This window comes from Meleagris gallopavo, chromosome 1 (genome assembly GCF_000146605.3).
Source record: "Meleagris gallopavo isolate NT-WF06-2002-E0010 breed Aviagen turkey brand Nicholas breeding stock chromosome 1, Turkey_5.1, whole genome shotgun sequence".
Taxonomy (NCBI): domain Eukaryota; kingdom Metazoa; phylum Chordata; class Aves; order Galliformes; family Phasianidae; genus Meleagris; species Meleagris gallopavo.
The window spans coordinates 22,396,459-22,417,822 of NC_015011.2; the positions used below are offsets into that span (position 1 = coordinate 22,396,459).

At 39.4% G+C, this 21,364-nt stretch overlaps 1 protein-coding gene across 1 annotated transcript in view; it reads left to right on the forward strand.

Moving 5' to 3' along the window:
* The window catches only part of FAM3C (FAM3 metabolism regulating signaling molecule C), a 28,243-nt gene continuing 6,879 nt past the window's right edge, over positions 1–21,364 (forward strand). The window contains exons 1-5 of the mRNA XM_010706385.2: positions 1–41; positions 13,154–13,217; positions 15,792–15,896; positions 16,936–16,965; positions 17,153–17,276. Of these exons, the coding sequence (XP_010704687.1) occupies positions 13,205–13,217; positions 15,792–15,896; positions 16,936–16,965; positions 17,153–17,276 (272 nt within the window). The 5' untranslated portion in view covers positions 1–41; positions 13,154–13,204. The remainder of the gene's footprint in view (positions 42–13,153; positions 13,218–15,791; positions 15,897–16,935; positions 16,966–17,152; positions 17,277–21,364) is intronic.

Below are 21,364 nucleotides of genomic sequence, written 5' to 3' on the forward strand. Positions count from 1 at the left end.
CGGAGGCGCTGCGCGACGTGGCCGTCGCCGCCCATCAGCAGGTAGGGGTTCGCGTCCTCCGCGCGGTGCCCGCGCTCCGCTCCTGGGACGGGAATTCCTGCCCCGGCGGCAGTGCCTCGGCTCTCCTGCTCGGGCGGCCGGTCGGTCCCATGCTGGCCGCGTGCCCCCGCTCCCGACTTTCCCTGTGGATACAACTTTCCGAGCTCCCTGCCCCCTTCCTCTCCGCCCTGCCGGCAGCGTGTCCCCCCGTGGGTTCTCCGCCGTGGAACAGCCGCGGCGCTGCGCGGGGGCGGCGCTGAAAGCACCCTGGCTGTAATGGAGCGACTCTCCGCCGTCTGTAGAAACAGGGGGAGGCGGGGAGTTGAGTGTCCCGCTTTCTCTATAGATAGCGTTTTATTGCTGAAATAAAGCAGCTGGGCACAAAGGTCTGCCTTTTTTGCGGTCTCTCTGCCTTCTCTCGAGAGGTGGGGTCGTGGCACAGCGTATCTGCCCGAGCGCATGTTTCCCTTCGCTTTGGGTTTCTGAGGTTTTAAAGTAGGGAAAAGCACGGTTTTGTGATGCGAGTGCTGCCGTACCTCCAGCTGTGCTGAACGCCTGAGCCGTTGGCAGGCTGTGTAACTTGGTTCTCTCTCATTCTGTTTTCTCACTTTTAAAAGTGCGATTGTATGGTTTAAGTGATAGTGATAGCTCCTGACCTCTGTAAAATATTTGCGTTTAGCTGTCTATCCGTGTATGTAATGGATATGGAGTACCTTTATAATACTGCATGCCCTGTCATGCCGTGCACATCTGGAACCCGCAGTGTTCTTTGCAGGTGCATACAGCTGGCAGCTCTTTTCCATCTAACAAAGTATGTACTTGATCCTGGTATCCTGATAGGAGAATAGCACAGGAAGAAACCAAACCCGCAGCAGGAACAGCTGGTTAATGTATGTACACAATTGTTGTATTTTAAAGCCTGTGAGGTAGGCAAGGTGTGACTGGAGATCATCAACAGCCCCCTCTGGCCCAGCCAGAGGGCAGTCCTGTTCAGCAGCACTTGTGGGTCTGTTGGTTGTGTCTGTGCAAAACAGGTTTTGTAACTTGCTTGGGGGCTGATGCAGGCTCTTCCCACGTTAACAGCTTGGTGTGTTGTGTGGTAATGTCTCATGGCCTAGGCATGGAGGAGGTGCCTGCTTTGTGGCAGGCTGTTCTTCCAATTGTGACTGTGTCACAGTGAGTGCAGAGTGGATAGCTAAGTAGAAGAGTTGCCTCTCAGTGCCCACAAATTGCTGCCTAGCTTCTCTAGATGCAGCCCGGGTCAGTCCAGGGTGTTCAGGCTCTACTTATAAAGAGAATGTTTTCAGCACTGCTAGAAAAGGATCATAACGTAGAAAGAGTTTGAGAATTTAATGGAATTTCAGCAAACTGATGTTTAAAATGTGAGCTGTTCCTGCTGGATATTTTGTTTCTGGTTTTGGCTAGAGCATATAGGAGAGGGACTTTTTCTGTAAGACCACAAGATGGATTGTACTGTGGAAGTTGCAAAAATACCACTTTGATTATAGGTTATTTTGTAGCGTAAAACTAGGTGTCTGTAAGATGAATGTCTGGAAGACGTGGGGAATTTGCTGCTTAAGATTCAAATTATTCAAGAAGAAGTGATATGTATGTTCAGTTTTGAGGTTTTTCACAAAAATCTGTTAAGGAAGTTGAGGATTTAAGGTATAATTACTGTAGACATGCATGTTTGCTCAGCCAGTGACCTGCTGCATGAGCCTGTGACAATCACTTTGCTATCAACAGCACTGGAATTACTGTGATTGTTTTATGGCTTAGAATGATTTCTCTTTCCCAGGGCTGTTAATAAATCATTTTACTTCAAGAAAAATGTCGTCAGCAATGGCGTCAGGAATCTTACCTTGTTAAGTGGGGCTTCATGAGATGTTTGGGCAAATGTAACAGCCTGTTCCTGCTGCACTCTGTTCCCTGCCACTCCAGAAGGTTGCCTGCTCACTGGCAGATGTATATTCATTAATTCCTTTTTGGTTAGCTTTCTTCATCAGGGAGCAAAATCTCGTGACATATGCTGGAAGCCCAGCCTAACTCATGAAGTTCACATTTTGTAGTGCTATCCTGATGCCTTGTGATGTAATAGAGCCAAGAAGGAAACTCGCTGCTTGAACTTCACTTTTTGTACACCATAATTTTCAATTTGGACATTAAAACATTTATAAACAATATCTAGGGGATCTAGGGGGTAGAGAGAGCTGCTGGAGTGAACTGTCCCTTGCATTTCTTTGGCAGAGCTGTTGAATCAATTTTAATGGCAAAAGTTTACATTGTGTTTATACGCGCAAAACAACAGTAGTTCTCTGAGAATGTCTTGAGTTAAAATATCCATTAACGTCAAAATAGGTGACGCTTACAGGCTCCCTTCTCTTCAGGAAACTTGCCCTCTTAGCGTGGCTTTCAACAACAGCAGGAGAGACCTTTTTCTTTATCTGCTGTGATATCACCAGATAGTTGAGTCAACATTTCAGAAGTTGGTGAAAGCTTCTTCTACTGCCATTAGAGAGCTTCTGACCTGCTCCTGGATTATTGCTAGAGAAAGCACATGCACTTTGTCAACATGTTAGTAATAGGTAGGACATGCAGAATAAAGATACTTTGTGATCTTACTTAAAAGCCAGTTTGTCACTATAGGAGAAAAATGTCTGTCTTTCTAAAAATAAGAGATGTGCTTGGAAGTAATGTAGAAAGTGTGATGGTCATTCAGTTGAAGGTGCTGCAGCCCACAGATTTCTTTCAAGCCTTTATGTGAGGACCAGAAAGGGCTTAACTTTAGTACTGCCTTCTGAAAGGGATGATTTTCCCCTAACGAAAGCCCAAATAGCAAGTGAAACTCTCAGCTGGGACAGAGGAGTATTGGTACCACCCTAATGGGGATGAGCATCTCCAGATAGGGCTCCATCCAAAGGATGGTGATTTAGTGGGCATGGTGGGTTGATGTTTGGACTTGATTATCTTAGGGTCTTTTCCAACTGTAATGATACTGTGGTTCTGTGGCTGATGTGCTTGGTGTTGGTAGCTGAAAGGTTGTACCCAGTCAAAAGATGGTTATGGATTTTGGTTCTGGTACTCTTGTGCTCAGAAACCAGTGTAGAGATGCTTTCTCTGTGCATCTTCCAGAGAAAGAAGTGAGTCAGTGGAGCTATAAAGGAGCTCTTCTCCATTTCTGAGTGTAGTCCACTCCATCCTTCACAAATGGTTGGCTAATATGGACCAGGAGCACAGGCTCCCCTGTACCTCAGGAATCTTGTGATTCTGAGCACGTCATGCGGAGTGGTGGTTAATAGTTCCTGACAGCAGTCTGATATCTGCAACATGACCCTATAGTGCAGTGTCGTGTAGTCCTGCTGTGGCCCTGCTGCATGTTGGTCATTCTGTGTTTAGCTGCCCCTTCTCCTTAGAGCTGAGGTGTGGTGCTGTCCTGCAGCTGATGACACGCAGCAAAGTGCAGCTCTGCCTGGCAGATGAGGATGGGCTCAGTGGTGTAGCAGGGAATCCTTTGCCCCTTAGAGGAAGGAGAGATATCAACAGCACTGTGTGCAGCAGCTGTCACTGTGAAGTGCTTTCCTCAGAGACACATCTCAGCTTCCTAGTGAGATCAGCTTGCTGCTAAGCAAAGGTTAAAGCTCTTCTCCCACATATAGTTTCCTCAGTTCATGCTGACCTTTTGTTAAAGAAGCTTAAGCGATTAGTAGTATCTTTTTTTTTTTTCCCTCTTGTCTGTGTTGGTGTCCCTTGCTGCCCTCGCTACCCATAATACTATCTGCCTTTCCGAATCCCTCAGAACTCCCTGCATGGCTGTGCAGTGTCAGTGTGCAGCTCTGTGGGGTGAGGTTAGTGTGGCATTCTATGCAGTGTATGAATCTCAATCATGAGATGATGAAACCAATCTGACAACTTAGAGTTACTATGTAGAGTATGGTTGTACTTCTGTGGATAATAATGTGGAGAGATAGCTCAATCTTTCTGCAGTAAACTTGGACCTGTAGAGGAAGTGTTCGTAATGCTCTTTTTCTGTTCCACTTTTGTGACGCCTCTATTCAAAACAGGCCTCAGGGTGAAGTGACATGCTCTAAGCATAGCCTCAAATTTCTGTGGTATCATACATGATTGTATCAAGTCACAGCATTTATTTGTACGTTAATTGTTTTTCAGACCTCTAATCTCTCTGTTCTGTTGCTAGTTCTGTTGAGAATTGTTGTAAAGAAGAGAATAAGGTGCACGATAGCAGTGTGTTATTCTGCTGTGTTTTTATTGAAGATGTGGAAGCTGTTGTACATTTGAAACATGCTGTATTGTGGCAGCACATTGTCTCCACTGAGAACTGGCAGATAGATGCATTATGCATTGATTTATTGATGGTTTAAAAAGATTATGCAGATTTTGTTGTATGATGAAATCAAGGTGGACATCTGTGTTTGTTTGTTTTTTCTTTTTTTAAGAAACAATAGATCAGTGGGTTTGAAATCTTGAAATGGTAAAAGTTGCAGGATAGTTGGATCATCTTGTGAGAAGAAATAATGTTAAACCTCATCTCCTCTGCTATAACTGTTCTGGGACTTACCTACTGCTGTGGGATGAAGCTAGAAGTGAAGCGGGTGAATGAGGTTTGCAGTTTGTCCTCAACAATTTTATCTCTTTGAATTTCTCTGTATAATTTTATCCAATCCTGTGAAATACTAAGGGCTAAAATTCTCTGTAATAAGGCCATCAGTAGCTATAGACAGTTGAACTTAAATGTCTTGTCACACTTAAATGACTTGGATTTTCAGGGATCATAACTGAAAGTGAACTGTGTGTGATATTATGAAAGAGTTTTCAAGGTATGGATTGAGAAGAGTTGATTGTTAGTGCTGTGGAAAAAGATTGTTCTGTAGCCCTTTTTGTTTTATTAAAAGGTATGTAGATGAAGTTTCATTCTTAGTGGGAAGAACACACCTTAGTGCTTTTATCTTGGGCTTCCAAGGATTCAGGAAGATTTTCCTGTTTGTGAGGCTTGAAGTGTGTGTGTGTTGCCTAAGGCAGAATGCTGGGTTGATGACCAGCAAGCTCCTGCTGCTGGCAGTAACTGGACACCTCCTTTGGGAAATGTTTGTTTTGCACATCAGGTATCAAACCACTCTTGCAGAGTCACGTTTTTTCTCAGATGTATTTCCTTTCTTAGAAGTGAAACCATATACCAATATGAGCAAGGTAGGCAGTTCTGCTACAACTGCACATCCTGTTTTTAATTTTGGAGTAAGGTCTGGCTTCATCTGCTCAAGGAGTCCGAATTTAATTTGGCAGAAGTAAATCTTGCTTTAATAACCAAAGGTTTGAGGTCTAGTTGAGTATTGACAGAATACCAAGCTGAATACAGTTCAGGTGGTGTCATTCTTGTCAGTTGTCCCAGAAATGTTCTGCAGTAGCCACAAGGAATTTGTATGGATATAGGAGTAATTGTAGGATATAACTGCTGAGGTGAGAGGCTGATTAGAAGGCACAAATAGTGTACAGTCACACAATAAAAGTAAAAATACAGTAGTTACTTTTTTAAGATAATTCTTTTCTGTGTCTACCATTCAGTTCAGTTTCAAATTAAATACATTTTGTAATGGTGGTGAAAATCTACTGCTAGTCTAGCAGAAGGATAAGCAGTCATCTTGGTAAGGAAATGCATTTTGTATTTAAATTGATCCTATTAGCAGCTTAGATTACTACTCTAGGTTGGAATGATTTCTCTGGTCTCAGCTGTCTGGTTCATGGGATACAGTAATTCAGGTTGGCACAACCACTGGCTTAAAACCAGAGCTCAGGTAAATATAGCTAAAGCTAACCTGAAATAAATGATTCACTTTGTAATCCTGGGTAGAAAACCACCACCACTCTGAACTGCTTGAATACAACAGACTGTAATATCTATTATCAGCAGCTTTGTTAAACAAAAGTTTGCTTTGCTGGTTGAGCTTTACCAGGTATGAAAACATCAGATGGCATTTTTCTATTTTTTTTTTTTTTTTTCCTTGACAGGAGAAAAAAGCCCATCTGTGGATTGCTGAGGAAGGCAGTCTGTGCTGCCAAAAGCAAACACTATCCTAATCTAGTTGTGACTCAGAAATAAAAATAACAGCTCGTTGGGTTTTTTTTTTTTTGGTGCTAATCAATTTTGATTGTTCATCTAATTGTATTCCTGTGAACTTGGTAATGCTATAGATAGCATTGTATATGCCTGATAACACTATGCATAATAACAGATACAGTAGATAAAAACAGGAGTAACAGTATTTGACCATTTTCAAAAGCATTTGTTTAGGTGAGGGAAAAATTCCCTCTGAATTTAATTCATAGAATGGCCTGGGTTGAAAAGGACCACAATGATCATCGAGTTTCAACCCTCTGCTGTGTGCAGGGTTGCCAACCACCAGACCAGGCTGCCCAGAGCCACATCCAGCCTGGCCTTGAATGCCTCCAGGGATGGGGCATCCACAACCTCCTTGGGCAACCTGTTCCAGTGTGTCACCACCCTCTGTGTGAAAAACTACTTCCTTACATCTAACCTAAACCTCCCCTGTCTCAGTTTAAAACCATTCCCTCTTGTCCTATCACTATCCACCCTCGTAAACAGCCATTCCCCCTCCTGTTTATATGCTCTTTTCAAATACTAGAAGGTCACAGTGAGGTCTCCCTGGAGCCTTCAAAGCATTTCAGGCTGGTGCAGATTTAGTATTACTTACCTGATTACAGGTTTGTATGTAGTAGGGTAGAAATATGGGGTTAGTACTGAAGGAGGTGCTGACTTGCACCTTGCATACTGCTACCCAGGTTATGAGGCCTGCCTCTTGTTTCTCCCGAGTTCTATGGTGATTTACATCCTTCTGTTCCTTTCTTGTTTAACCTTGTGAATGGGACTATTTAAAAAATGCATATATTTCATTTTAAATGTTTAAGTTACAGATAGGTAAAAAGCAGTCAGTGAACAGTCCAGCTCAGCATCATTTAAAACTTTTCAAATTACATCTTGGTGGTAAGGGTCCAGGGTGTCTGCTGCATGCTCTCTTCACCTCCATTCTGCCTTGCAAAGCAAACCAGATTCTTTTACCCCTTTGGTTGTTAAGTTATGTAATTGTTATCTAGATTGTTCCATTGGGGATTATGCTTTAAGATAGATTTAAGGAAAAAAATACACGCAGGATCTCAATTAAGAATCTCGGTGACTTGTGGGCACAGCACAATAATTGCTTTTTGCTTTGCATGCAGCAGTCCTCGATACACTGCAGAGTACAGTTCATAATGAGCAGTGCCACGTCACTGACCCTAACATTAGAGAGCTGCTATATGCTCTCAGATCCTTTTCTGCATTACTGCCACTTGTTTGTCTGTACTTGATGTCCTTTTTGAAGTGTACTGCTTTCTGCTTTGTTAAATATCACTGCTTAATTTTTTTTTTTTTGCACCTTTTTGTATCCTGAGCTTCCTAGATTAGTAAATTATCTTGACCTTCTAAATTCTTGCTTCTCATCTGTTTGTTTTTATGCTCCTGTTTCATAAATACTATCTAAATGCATTATCAAATTGCTGATAGAAGTACTGTTATCCTGGGGAAATGGGAATGCAGTGTGCTAATTTACATGTTTTCTATTATCCATAAAAGCATTTATTACAATTCTATTTGGGAAAAATAAAACCAAACAAAACTGAAAGTTCTGGCCACTTGCAATTTATTGATGGCTTTAAAACCAAGTAGGGCAGAGGCTGTGCCCAAATGAGTTGTGTCACAAAGCACTTGTCTCTGGGCAGGAACATTGAACAAGGTTGATAGAGAGCTGAACACACTAGATGGAATTCCTTTCAGTACAGAAAGCCGGGCTTCATTCAGGTTGTAAAGGTGACAGTATTAACAAAACCATTTACATGCCTATATGTGTGCTTGTGTTTTAATGGCTACTGTACTTAAAACAATTTCCTCTTGCACTCTGATACTAGGAAACAAATGATTTGTTTGATGAGCATCATATCAACTACCTGAACTCAGGAATACCCCAATCTTAGCATATTAGGTAATTCAGAACATCTAATAAAATCTGATGATTCTTATTTATTTATTTATTTTTCTGGCAGGAGCATAGGCTTATTGTTTTCTAGATGAAGTTAAAGTGTAAGCTTCCTTTGTGAAATTTCTGGCAGAGTTCCCTCGAGAGTGACAGATCACTTCTGAAAGCAGATATCTGATACTGTATAGATTGAAACTAGTATTACTATATATGCAGCAGCTTTATGGATGTATACTGTGAGTTTGTCAGGTTTTCATTGTCATTCCCACATAAGCTTATCAAAAAGTGGAGCAGCAAACCAGAAGTCCACTGAACACCGTAACTAACTGAATGGTAAAACATGAAGGTGGGGAAAGCACTTTACTCTTTCTTTTCTCTTTCTTTTTTTTTTTAATCTCCTGCTTTTGGCTTGTTTCTTCTACTACTTTCATGTTAAGCTGTGCGTAGCATTTTGGGCTGCTACTTGGAAAGGCTTTGACACTGGAAATCACAGCATCTGGAAATCACCCCGCCTCAGGACATAACACATGAGGATGAGTGGAAGAGAAATAAGCAACCAGTAGCCTCAGTTCCCAACTGTCTTTCCATGTATCCATTCCTTAGTACTTTGCAGACAGAGTAAATAGCCCTTTTCTGGGTGGATGGGCGTGCAGCTTCATGTGGTGATCCGGACAGTGGCACGATGGTGTAATTTCTTGGTTTCGCCAGTTCAGTGAACTGTCTATCTTTTGTTTTCTGTTCTGAAGGAGTTGTTTCTCAACTTGTGCCATTGGCTGTAGTGAAGGAAGAGTGTCTAAACTCACTCATCTGGATTCCTATTTAGCTGCTGTTTTTCTGCTGCTTGTTTTTTTTTTCTTTTTTTTTCCCAATGAGTAGATCAGATTCTGCCACTTTGGAGAGAACTTTCTGTGTTGGTTTATCTAACAAAGCTCTCTCCTCTTATCTTTCTGCTGTTCAGTGCTTCAGATTTAGGTACTGGAATTTTATGATGTTATTGAGTCAACATGGCTAAATAGCTAGTCTTGCCTGAAGGTTGATATCCTTTGGACCCTACAAGAAAAATATCAGCCAGCTACTGATGCTACTCTGGTCTAACAGCCCGTAGACCACAACTTTTTTTATATTTCTATGCTCTTTAAAGTATTCAGGGCGTGGATGTGGCTTCCTGTAGTCGAGAGGTCGCTGGTCTGAACTTTTTGTCACTGATTCTTCTATAAATGTTGGCTTGTGTAAACTGGCTCTTAGAGATGATAGGAACCTCTCTTCAGCAGATGCAGTTGTGACGAGAAGACCTGCCTGTGCTGTTAGTGCTGAGTAGAATCAAAAGAAAAGGAAAGTGTAGTCCTCATGAGAAATTACACAAAACTTCTTTCTACAAAGTATGAATGTTGGGAATTTAGTAGGCAATGGGAAATCTGCAGTGGTGCTCATCTTAAATAAGAAAGATTTGACTGTACTGCTTATGAGAGGAATTTGTTCTGACTATTAGAATGCCTTGGCTCCTGTCTGTGGTTGATGTAAACCTGCAATTCTTGCTCCTCCTTCTAGTATAACATCTGGGAAACAATAAATTCCTTTTACTTAAAGTGAAAGAAAACCAGCTTCTGAAAACACTGGCTTTAGATTCTTTCGTGGATAGGTTTTTTATTTCAAGGCACTTGAAATGAAGAGTTTGTTGGTGTCTTTTCGCCATCCCAGTTGTATTCTTTAACTGATGTACTTCTGAATACTGCATTGAGAAAACAATCTGGGTGGGGAAAAAAAAAAATCCATATTTTACAATCACGTACTATAGTGCTTCCTCAGATCCACCTGCTTTTGACTTAGAGCTGTTACTCACTTCTGTTGTCTATTTCACGTGCTCTTCCTGGCCCTGGTGTCTGTAATGCGTTCTACTTTACTCATCAACAGTCTGCCTGTAAATCCTGTTAAAGGCTGCACTTCCTGCACACTAGATATGGTAAATGTGAGCCTTGTTGTACTGCAGAGGTAAATTTATAGAGCTAAATTACATTAACATCATAATGAAGTGGTTGCTTATATTATCAGACATTTGTAAGACAAGAAGGTATTTGGGTTGTAATGCTCATGTCCCTGCTTGGTTGGAGTTACGTCAAACAAGAGGAAGAAGTAGTGTTTTTTTTTTTACTTGTTTTTATTGTTGTTTTTGCTTTACATAATTTTGAAAGCATTTGAAAGAATGTTGTTGTTGCTGTTTTTATGCATGTGAGCCTGAGCTGTCTTGTTCTTGTTTTTCACGTTTTTAAACTATCACAAATTAAGCACTGTTAGAAATTCTTAATCCACTTTTATATCATGTCTAAATTTCAATTATGAAATCTATTAATGTTGCAGAGTGACAGTCAGTGAGTGTTCATAATGGCTAATGGGCTGTTCTTTAATTAAAAATAATGTGGTAAGGTAGTATTGTGTTGGGAAAGGACATGGTGTTCATAAGTTAACTTGCACTTGGAAAATTCTGTGCAGCATATGTCTGATTGCAACAGATGATGGCTGGGGTCAGTGGGCACAGATGCTGGGATGAAGGTATTCTGCAGTTGAGATTGCATATATGTTCGTTCTGTATTTTTGTTTATAATCAGAAGAGGAAACTAATTTTTCAGTATCGATTTAAAACAACCTTCTGGTTATTATTATCTGAGGTGTGGCGGCCATAGCGGTGAGGCCAGTCTATTTTCAGTGATACGTGGAGACAGGACGAGGGGAAACGGACATAAGCTGCAGCACAGGAAGTTTTGCACGAATGTGCGTAAGAACTTCTTCACGGTGAGGGTGACGGAGCACTGGAACAGGCTGCCCAGGGAGGTTGTGGAGTCTCCTTCTCTGGAGATATTCAAGTCTCACCTGGACGCCTACCTGTGCGACCTGGTGTAGGGAACCTGCTTTGGCAGGGGGGTTGGTCTCGATGATCTCTAGAGGTCCCTTCCAACCCCTACAATTCTGTGATTCTGTGATTCAGACTACAGGCAGTGTTTGTTTTAGCCTTGGTAAATTTCCAGTGGTGGGAAAAAGAGACAAAATAACTTAGAATAATTATATTCCTTAACATTTGAATGTGGTGTCAGTTGGTCACTGCACTCAATTATTTGTCCTTCGGTTGAGGATGTTCCTCTTGACATCAGAATGACATCGCTGCAGAAATCAAAGCAGTATGAGCAATGCGTGTTCTGCTGATGCAGGCCTAGAGAAGTAAGGCATTATACATGCTGTGTAAAATGCCAGGCTCTCTTCAGCTTTTTAGAAGATTGGTAAATGTGGATCTTTCAGTGAAGAAAAGATACCATGGCTGTAGAATACAAGTGAATATAAATATAACATATATAGCATATTAAAGACATGGCATGAGGTTTTCTTTTGAATAAACTGTAAGCAGTGGATGATAGTGATGGTGTGTTTGGCAGAGTATCTAGGCATGTAGATGATTGACCTTACAGATACTGATTCAAGTGAGGGGAATAAAGTTGTTTGTATTACATTTTTCTCCCTGGCATGGACTCTGAGAACTGTCTGGGTTTTGGCGATGCTATCAAATGGTTTGCATTTCCTGGATTGTGATAATAGCTTTTCAAATAATTTCTAAAGACAGGTTGTTTTTTTTGTTTTTTTTTTGGTGGTTTTCAGAATCCTGGGGTAAGACTGCAGAATATGAGACTATCAGCTTTTGATAGGTGGGTGTGGGTGTGGTGGGCTTCTTCCATTACAATGATTCTTACACATGTTCAAATTCAACCTTGGCATAAATAATCCAACAAGATCACTGAATGCCAATAGGATTTTTTGCATATTAAATTCAGACATGAAATAAAATCCAAATTAAATTCATAAACAGGTTTGATTTTTTTTTTATTTATTTTTTTTTTTACTGTTCAAAAGGCCATACTGACTACAGACTGTTAGTTGTCTGAAGACCTCATATATTTTTGAAAGTAACTGAGAGTTCTTTTCTTATCATCGTAAGAATGGAGGTAATGTTGTGCTACCTGAACTGCTTTGTTTCCCAGCAAAATTTAACTTCAGTTAATTTAAATAAATTGTGTGTTTAGCCTGCTTAGATATTTTAAAATGATCCGGTTTTCTATTGGATTTATGCTACTTTGTCAGTGAAGATGACTGTGTTTGCCAGACGTGATTTGTGGGACACCATGAGGATGCCCAGGGGCCACTCGTGGTCAGCTGCATTGTGTTCCTTGAGTGAGCAGTAAGGGGAGCCTTGGTGCCAGGCAACAGAAACAGAGCTGATGTGCCTGGTGTGGCCAAGGGCTGTGGCATTGGACAGAGCCAGCAGCAGAAGTGAAGCACTGGCTGCAGCCCCAGAGCTGTGAGGAGTTGTGGTGCCTTTGAGGAGAGTCTGTGGCACCTTTTGACTTCATGTAGCAGCAGGCTCTTCTAAAGAAGAACCTTTGGGATGTTTATGTGGCTTGTGCTCATAGGCAGTGATTTTCAGTTTACTCTGAAATAGTTCTGGGGTTGTTGCTTCTGTCACTGTTGACCATGAAGTGAATCTTCTGGATGTAGTTGTGGGTGAGAGATGTGTTGGTGCTTTTCTGTAATACGTGGGTCTTTCAGTTCCATTGAATGTAGTTTGTGCAGTATCCCAAAGGACAAAATGCTTAAATCTTTTCTCTCCAGAGTTATGTTTTGCTATATTAGATTACTAAACAACAACTTCATATCCAGATGTCACTAAGATTCTGGAGCAGGATGGAATTGCTTGCTTTTAACTTGCAGTCTTAAGAAATTAAAGGCTGCTTAGATGCAGCACTGTTAAATACTCGCCGCAGGTTAATTAACATAATTTGTAGTAGATTTGATGAAATTAAAGTAATGGCATTTACGATGGCTTGTTTCATGGAGTAACAGAGGAAAGTGATGCCATGGCAAGAGATCCATCTTGCATCTTCTTCCCTTTACTGTGTTAGGAGTTAACTGTTCAGGACAATTGTCATTACTGTTACTGGCTGGAAAACATGGTATTGCCACAGTTAACATATCACGAAGTTGCTTATTTGATTGCAGTTACAATTACTTTTTCTTTCCTCTTTTTCCTCTAGGTGGCTTTTCTTTTTAATGCAGTAGTGTCATTACCTGGCTGAAGACTAAACATGAGAATAGCAGGTAAGCACGCTCACTGAAATCAGATTTTTGTCCTTCGTGGAATAAAGTGTGGACAGCTTTAACAAGTTATGACAATAATAGAAGGTTTTAAAGTAAACATAAATGGAACAGTGACTCCTGTTCTGCCAGTTAACTGAAACTTGTTTGAGAATTTGGGATGGTCTAAGAGGGAACAGCTGGTTACAAATGCTTCAGCTTAACTGTGGTGGTGGCTTAAGATGCTGTGACATGATCTTTGGCTGCTAATCATGTAAGACGCTGAAACAACAAGGGAATGGTGAACGAATGGCTTCTTCTTTGCCCCACACCACGACCAAAATTGCTATGCACTTTTAAATACAGTGTCTGAAACTTCCTGAATGGTTATAGAGAGTTTGAAAGCTGTAAAGCCTTTCAGTAAAGGTAAGATGCTTCAGTATGTTTGAGAAACTGATTTCATTAGGCGAAAGGTGTAGCAGTTAAAAAAATAAGATCTCATTGCCAGTATGGTACTACAATAAACTATTACTTTAGGCACTTCACTTCAGTAGAATAGCCTGTACATTTGTGAGCAGTCTTGACATTCTGAAGTCTTGCACTTTAATCAGAAGCAATAATTAATGTTGCAGAAGGAACAGCTGTTGACTTACCCAGGAGTCAGCAACACTTGCTTTTCAGGAGGGTTGCACTTTAGCCTTATTGTCCTTAGCCTTATTTAGTTCTGATTTTTTTTTTGGTCACTACAGTTAAGGCGGTTGTTAGATGGTGTACCTACAGAGCCTCAGTGAGTGTAACTGGGAGCAAGCCATTAACACAAAACTGCTGATGAACTGGGAAAATGCTGTAATTTTTAAAAGGCTGAAAAATCTCCTGAAAAATGACTTTTCCAAGCCTTACTTCTTCCCTATTCCAGCTAATTATTTTTATTACTAAGTCCTACAAACAAAAAGATGTGATAGTTCATATAGAAGATTGAACCTGTCGCAGACAGCTTGCTTTCATTCAAATGCTGCAAGGATATTCAAGATTTCTTACCTCCTTTAAGTAAAGGGAGCATTTAAAATTCAGTTGAGAGGAAGAAGATGTAGGTGGGAAAGGTCAGCTTGTGTTCGTATTCATTCATCTCGCATGCTGTCTACAGAAACAAACTACTCTCCATTACCACTTTCCAAATTCTGGTACCATCTTCCTGAGAAAAGTTACTTTGAAGTTTTTTTTTCTGCTTCTTGTTGTACACTTGGATTATCTGTTTTCTCTAGTTCTTGCCTGTGGCTTGCTTTCCTTCAAATGCAGTCATCTTTGGGATTCCATTATAATATTTTTAAATCCAGTTTGCATCTGTGCTTTCTTACATAGTATACATATACTTGCACATGCAGTGGGAGAGGAAGTCCAAACTGTAAGCAAACAGAAAAGTCGTCTTTTTGATTTGTTTCCTTTTTTTAGCCTTTGGAAAGATTAACATCTCTCATTCTTATGAAGTCTGAGTAATCTGTCTATTTTAAGATTTCCTAAACAGCCTGGTTTAAGATTTGAAGGAGTGAATAATCTTTTTGTTCTGGAGGATTTATTTGGCTGGCCATCTGAGGAACAGAAGCATGCATAGCATTGCTTCTTCCAAACAATTCTTCATACTGAGGTGAGAGAGGAAGATGGGATGTTCATGAGATGCTTTCTCACTTAATTTCTGCTCTCAAACAGTCATTAATATACAATAATCCGGGAGCAAAATATTCTGTAAAATCTATTGCTGAAAACGGTAGGGTTCATGGTGGTACCACGTGTAGGTTTCCGTTTCAGATTTAAGTTGCTGTGGTTGTAGGCTTCTGCTTTTTTCTTTTTTTCCTACGAGGTGCTGGACCACTTAGTGCTGTCTTAAATTAGGCTTGTTAAAAACTTTAAGCTTCCTGAGTCTGTAGCATATTAAAAATGGGAAAGGTGAGATACTGCTTTTCATTACTTTTTAACTTTAATGTTTTCTTACTCTTCTTGAAGACCAGAAGTTTAATTTTTTTAATGTAATGTTCAGACCTGACTGGCCAAAGCAGCCAAGCTACAGTATATCAACAGATCCATAATCACTCAGTCTAGTTACACATTAAAACAGAGCTGTCTTAATTTGAGGCTAAAGGCAGAAAGGGAATATTTATAAACAGTGAGAAACGTGGACACATGGCTAAGAACAGGGAAGTGAGATTGGAGAGAACACAACTTTCCACTTTGGACAACAGCAACTAATGTCAGCTTAGTTTACCTCATTGATCTGGGTTTTCATGCAAAAAAAGTCTGTGGTTTCTCTTGGTTGCTGAGGTTGGTAAATGATGTCAGGCAACATGGCATGAAACATGGAGAAAGAACAAGGTGAGATTTCATGTCTGAGAGCAGGGTGTGTGTGTCTGGTTAGCAGTTTAGCAGAGTGGCTCAGTTGCATCCTACATTATAATTCTCATTTCTTGCAGATTACTTCTGTATGGCAAGTTTCTGAATTCAACATTCTAACATCCTGTCACTTTGTACACGTTTCTCATGTGGTTAATTTTAATAATCTAACAGTGAACATTTACAGATAATTTATTTTTCTCTATTTCTGAATAGGTGCTGCAAAGTTGATAGTAGTCATAGCAATATTTTTATTGACATTTTATGTCATATCTCAAGTGTTTGAAATAAAAATGGAAGCAAACTTAGGACACATATTTGGTAAGTGGTAAATATTTTCTGCAGACACCTGTTGATATTTGTTTGAGCCATAATCAAGAATACAATATTCTTTTGCTGTAAGTTTGGCTTAGGCTTTTAAACTTAAGAAGAATTGTGTTTATTTTAATGTATTTTAATGTTATTTTCCATATTATATATTTTACCTTTCTGAATTGGTTTAATCCTTTTGACTTCCAACTATGCATAAACTCTTACCTATTTTTTCTGCTTAGTCTGGCAGTTAAAAAAAAAATCATATTGTTGGTGGGATTTCTTGCATAGATACACTAACATGTGCAATAAGCAGAACATTTCGGATGTGATGTGTTCTGTGCAGGAAAAAAAAAATACCAGCTTAGATGATTTGAAGTTCAGAGTATATTTTTTTTGTCCACCTTAATCTTGAAAGGGGCTTTTAATTAGGAAAACCCAATTTTAGGTATGTATGCATGGTTCCTGATGCTGAACTCTGCATTACTACAATGTGAATATACATCTGAACCAGTCACCAGGGACATCACTGATAACTATTGAAGAGACATGGTTGATGTTAAGTATTACAGTGCTTTTCTCATTCCATGAAAGGGAGTAATACATGATTGGCTACAGATGCACCCAAGTTGCAGAATTGTGGTGTTAGGTGAAAGGAATTGCATCCTGGTGAAGGTTCTGATTTGTAGTAATTACTTCTGGCTGGATAAAGTTGAGTTGAAAGAAAGGAGCTAATTTCACTTCAGTGCCCACACCTCCACAGATCCCTGGTTGTTTTGAGTTTGAGTCTCTGTGGTTCTTTATTTTAATCAGTGACTCGTAAATTAAGGTAGTACTTTTAAATATGGTCCCTGATGATACAGCTTTCATTTTTCTACCACATGGAGGTTAATGTTTTACAGTGGAACATTGTGCTCATGTGTATTTGATACTCATTTCAAAAAAATTATTTTTATAGAGGTACAGAAAGTTTTTAAATTTATAGGGTACTTTATTGCAGATGACATTTCAATAATAACATCTTGTAAAATCTTTTTTTGCATTTCAGCTAGATCAGCATTGGATGCAGCTGCACGCTGTGAGTATTCATATGCATGTGTTACTGCTGTCACTTGCTTTCACTAACAGCATAAAGAATTTTGGATTTTTCATAGTTAAGAAAGTCTTAATCACACTGTAAACGCAATCAAACTATTTTTCCCCTTTCCCCGATTTTCCTTAGCTCCTGGTTTTCTCTAAAATCCAGTTTTATTTCCTTTTGAAAGCTACAAAACCTCCAAGATACAAATGTGGGATCTCTAAAGCTTGTCCTGAAAAACATTTTGCATTCAAAATGGCAAGTGGAGCAGCAAATGTAGTTGGACCTAAAATTTGCGTAGAAGATAACGTGTAAGTATTTTTACCTGTTGTCAAAGTACGTTTTTCAACTGTTGTCTTGAATTCCTTTGCATGCTAAATCAGAAACCTGAATGATTCTTTAAGTCTCTAATTGTAATTCATTGAACCAACTGTATTTTAAGTACTTACTCTTGATACTTTTAATTGAATGTCATTAGCTAAAACTATCATGGTATTTTCTTTTGTAAGTCATCTTTTAAACTATCTGTTTCCACAGTACCAATAACAGAACATATTTTCCACTGTTCTTTAATAGATGACTTCAAAAGGAAAAGTATTTTCATGATCAGTAGTTCCTGTTGGCACAATTAAATGAAGACAATTAAATGAGAATTTAACTATAAAATCACTTAATATCTTCAAGGTCTTTTCCAGCCTCTAGCCACAAAACCACATCCCTCAGTGCAGTGCCCACGCATCTCTTAAGTCCCTCTAGGGATGGGGATTCCACCGCTTCCCTGAGCATCCCATTCAAATGCTTGACAACCATCTTGCTGGAGGAATTCTTCCTAACGTCCCATCTCCTGGTGCAACTTGACTGTTTTCTTGTGTCTTCTGAACAAAGAAACTAACACACTCCTCACTGCAACCTGCTTTCACAGCACTGAAATTTCCCCTGAGTCTCATCTTCTCTAGATTAAAGAACATCAGTTCCCTCAACTGTTCCTCAAAACTTCTGTTTTCCAGTTCTTTCATCAGCTTTGTTGCTCTTCTCTGCAAAGGCTCAAATCCATATGCTTATTGTAGTGAGGGACCAGAGCCTGAACACAGTACTTGAGGTGTGGTCTCAGCAGTGCCACATAGAAGGGGACAATCACTTCTCTAGTCCTGCTGGGTGTGCTGTTTCTGATTTGGACCAATATGCCATTGGCCTTCTTGGCCACTTAGGGATATTGCTGTCTCACATTCACCAACTACTGACTAGCAGCCCCAGGTCCTTTTCTGCCAGGCACCTTTCCAGTCACTCTTTTCCAAGCCTTTGTACTGCTGCATGGGGTTGTTATGACCCAAGTGTGGGACCTGGCACTTAGCCTTATTGAAGAAAAGAACCGTTTGAAAAATGATTCAAGTCTTTGTATTTTTAATGACGGTTCTCTTAACACAGTATGTCTAGAGTATTTAGCTGAATATCTGTCATTAATCTCCATAACTTCAACATTAATGTTTATTTTGAGACTTCCTTTGCTCTTAGGTTGCTACTGTTTGTTGTCACCTACTGCTTTGTGTAGTGCAATCTATATGCTTAACCTTGAACATCACATGGCAAAAAAGATATGCTGTAAACATAGTCAATAGTAATAGGCTTCTGTTGTTTTACTGTCAGTTACACTAATTAGCCATTGCAGTCTATTTGCATTTAAACTATTCCAGTTTCTGAGCCCCTGCTCTGTAAGTGGTGTGGCTGAGATACCACCTACAGCAGTCAGTACAAATTCTAGAGCAAATCACAACTTTTCTATGAACAATGTAACCCCGTGCAATATAGACCTAAATACTAATTCTACTTATTGTAAGACCTTTAAGTATTTTTTTATATTCTTGGTTACTTTTTCTCTAATTAAAGTAATATTGTAAGATTAGTTACGCATGAGCTAAAAGAAAAGACAACTACTGCCATTGCCTCTAGCAATTAAGCTGTAGTAAAGTTGAAAGGGGAACTTTTTTCCTTACAATGAAACCCATGCAGCATCTTCACTTTGGGTCGCTGGCTAAAACTTGAGTGCTACTCAAATGCCAAGGCAATTTGATGCAAAGCTGACTTAAACGAAGCTTTTCTGTTCGTGTAGAACTCCATTTCCAGTGGTGCATTACTGTGTAGTACACAGGCAAAATGAGTATGAGCTCATGCTTAGTGCATACTAACTAAAAGCTGCTAGGTTCTGCTTCTCTTAGCATTGATTCCCTTTATGACCTTGGACAGTCTTACCCAATGTCTCTGCAGAGAGATTTTTGTTCATGTTACAGAGCTTGTCAGCATCTCAGCCTGGTTGCTAGGAAGCTTCATATCTGAAAATGCTTGGGGTGATTCACTGATGAAAAGTTCTGAGTGCAAGTAATATTTTAACTTCAGGATGGTAGGCTTTTTAAATTCCTTGCTTACTAAAGAGAGGTCGTGGTTCATGTCCAAAAAAAAAAAAACAAACAAAAAAAGCCCAACAATTTCAAACTGATGGATATTTCACGTAAAGAAATGAAAGGAAAGCAGTAGCTGTCAAGAAATTCTCTGTTCTGTTAATACTATTGCACAGCTTAGTGCGTAACTATTGGAGTCTAAAGTTCTGTCTCAGTTAGAAAAAATCCTTTCTAATTACTTCTGGGGAATAAGATTTTAATGTCTGAAAATTTGATTATTTTCATATGATCTTCTGCTTTGCTCGTAATACATTTGATTTCTCATTTGAAATCTCACGTCATTTCTTGAATGTGATTTTTTTGGTAGAATTCTAAAACTGATGAACTACTGCCCTCCTGTGATAAAATATTCACATTACATCCATTAGTATTTGTGGCAACACACAAACTATCTCAGGTGTGTAGAATAGTATCTCAGAACTGTAAAGAAATCTATTTCCTGCTTGATCTTTTTATAACAATGTTTTTTTTACCTTTCCTATGCAAGATGTGTTTTTCTAGTTAATTTGCAATAGCTGAGTTTTATGTAAAATTCTTCTTTGTATTTCTAAGACATGGAAACAGGAAGATGGCTTCATAAATTGTCCGTAATATTTACAGGGTAGGTTTTTTCTCTGTATTAAATGAGGCTGTTGTTTGATTTATGAGAGTACTGAAATGGAAATTCTGCTTTATAGACATTTGATTATAGTAGACAATCCAAATTAGAAAACATACTGCAGTTATTGTCAATATATGAACTACTGTGGTTGCTGCTTGACAGGCTTAGAAGCAGTGAAGTTATAATTCTTTACCAGCACTTCTCCATGCAGTTTTTCTTCTATGAAGAAGCCAGTTCCATATTTGTGCTGCAATAACCTTAGAGCAGAATGGCACTCTGCACTGCTATAATAACAGTTACTTCTGCCATTTCTACTCACAGAATATTTTCTTATCTGAAGTTAGTTATAACTTTGTTTATATATATGTGATAGTTCAGCATCTTATCACCCCAGTATTGGATTTTTTTTTTACTTGCAGTTACTTATAGAGAATTTAGTAGTCAAAGTGAAAGGAAATTCTTATTCTTTTTGTTGAATTCAGATGCACTAAATCTCACATGAGCATTCAGAACATCACTGTATTTTGTTTTTCTTTTTTTTTCAATCTTTATTTGTCATGTGATTCTATTGCTTAGAGTTGATGCCCAGACACGACCTGAAAATGATGTGGTTGCAGAAGTAGTGTTCCTCTAAGTGCTGAATGGATTTAGAAAGAATTCCAGAAGCCCAGTTGGGAATTCCCTATTAAGCAGAACTGAAATCTGTATTTTAGCAGAAAATTGCAAGTCTTCAAAGTTATTGAATTAGTTTCATTTCTAATCAAGTGACATTTTTTTTGGTAGATGATATTAGAGGGTTAACATAAGAATGTGGAACATTTCACCTCTGATTACTACTTCTTTAAAATCCAAGTCACTATATTATGAGTTGCTGTTAACTCGTAGTCTTTCACTTAAGTGCCAAAGATGGTATCCAAGAGGAAGGCTGTTTTTTTTTTCTGGTAAAGCAATTCTTGTTTCTAGCCCATGACTATTATAGGAGATCTGTTGTTGCAGTTCTCTGTGCAAGGACATTTCCTTCCGAAACGTTGCTTAGGACAAAAGAAATTACCTGAAAAAGTTCTGTAGATAACAGCTTTGTGTAGAGTTGCAGCCCCTTAGAGTAAGCTAGAGAAGCTAAAATGACCTTGGTCACAGTGGAATTAAAGCCTCTGCTAAAGTATGCTTAGAAATGATGAGATGTGCATCTCTGCTTTTTCTTAAAGCTGAGCTGAAAACCTCTTCATTGTCTTCATACAACTTCAGTCCTTCTTCCTGTTTCTCCTTGTTTGTCTAATACATTGACTCTCAGCTTTGAAATAATAGTGCTGGGAAATGCAGGGCCTGTGGGTAGAACAGAGATCTC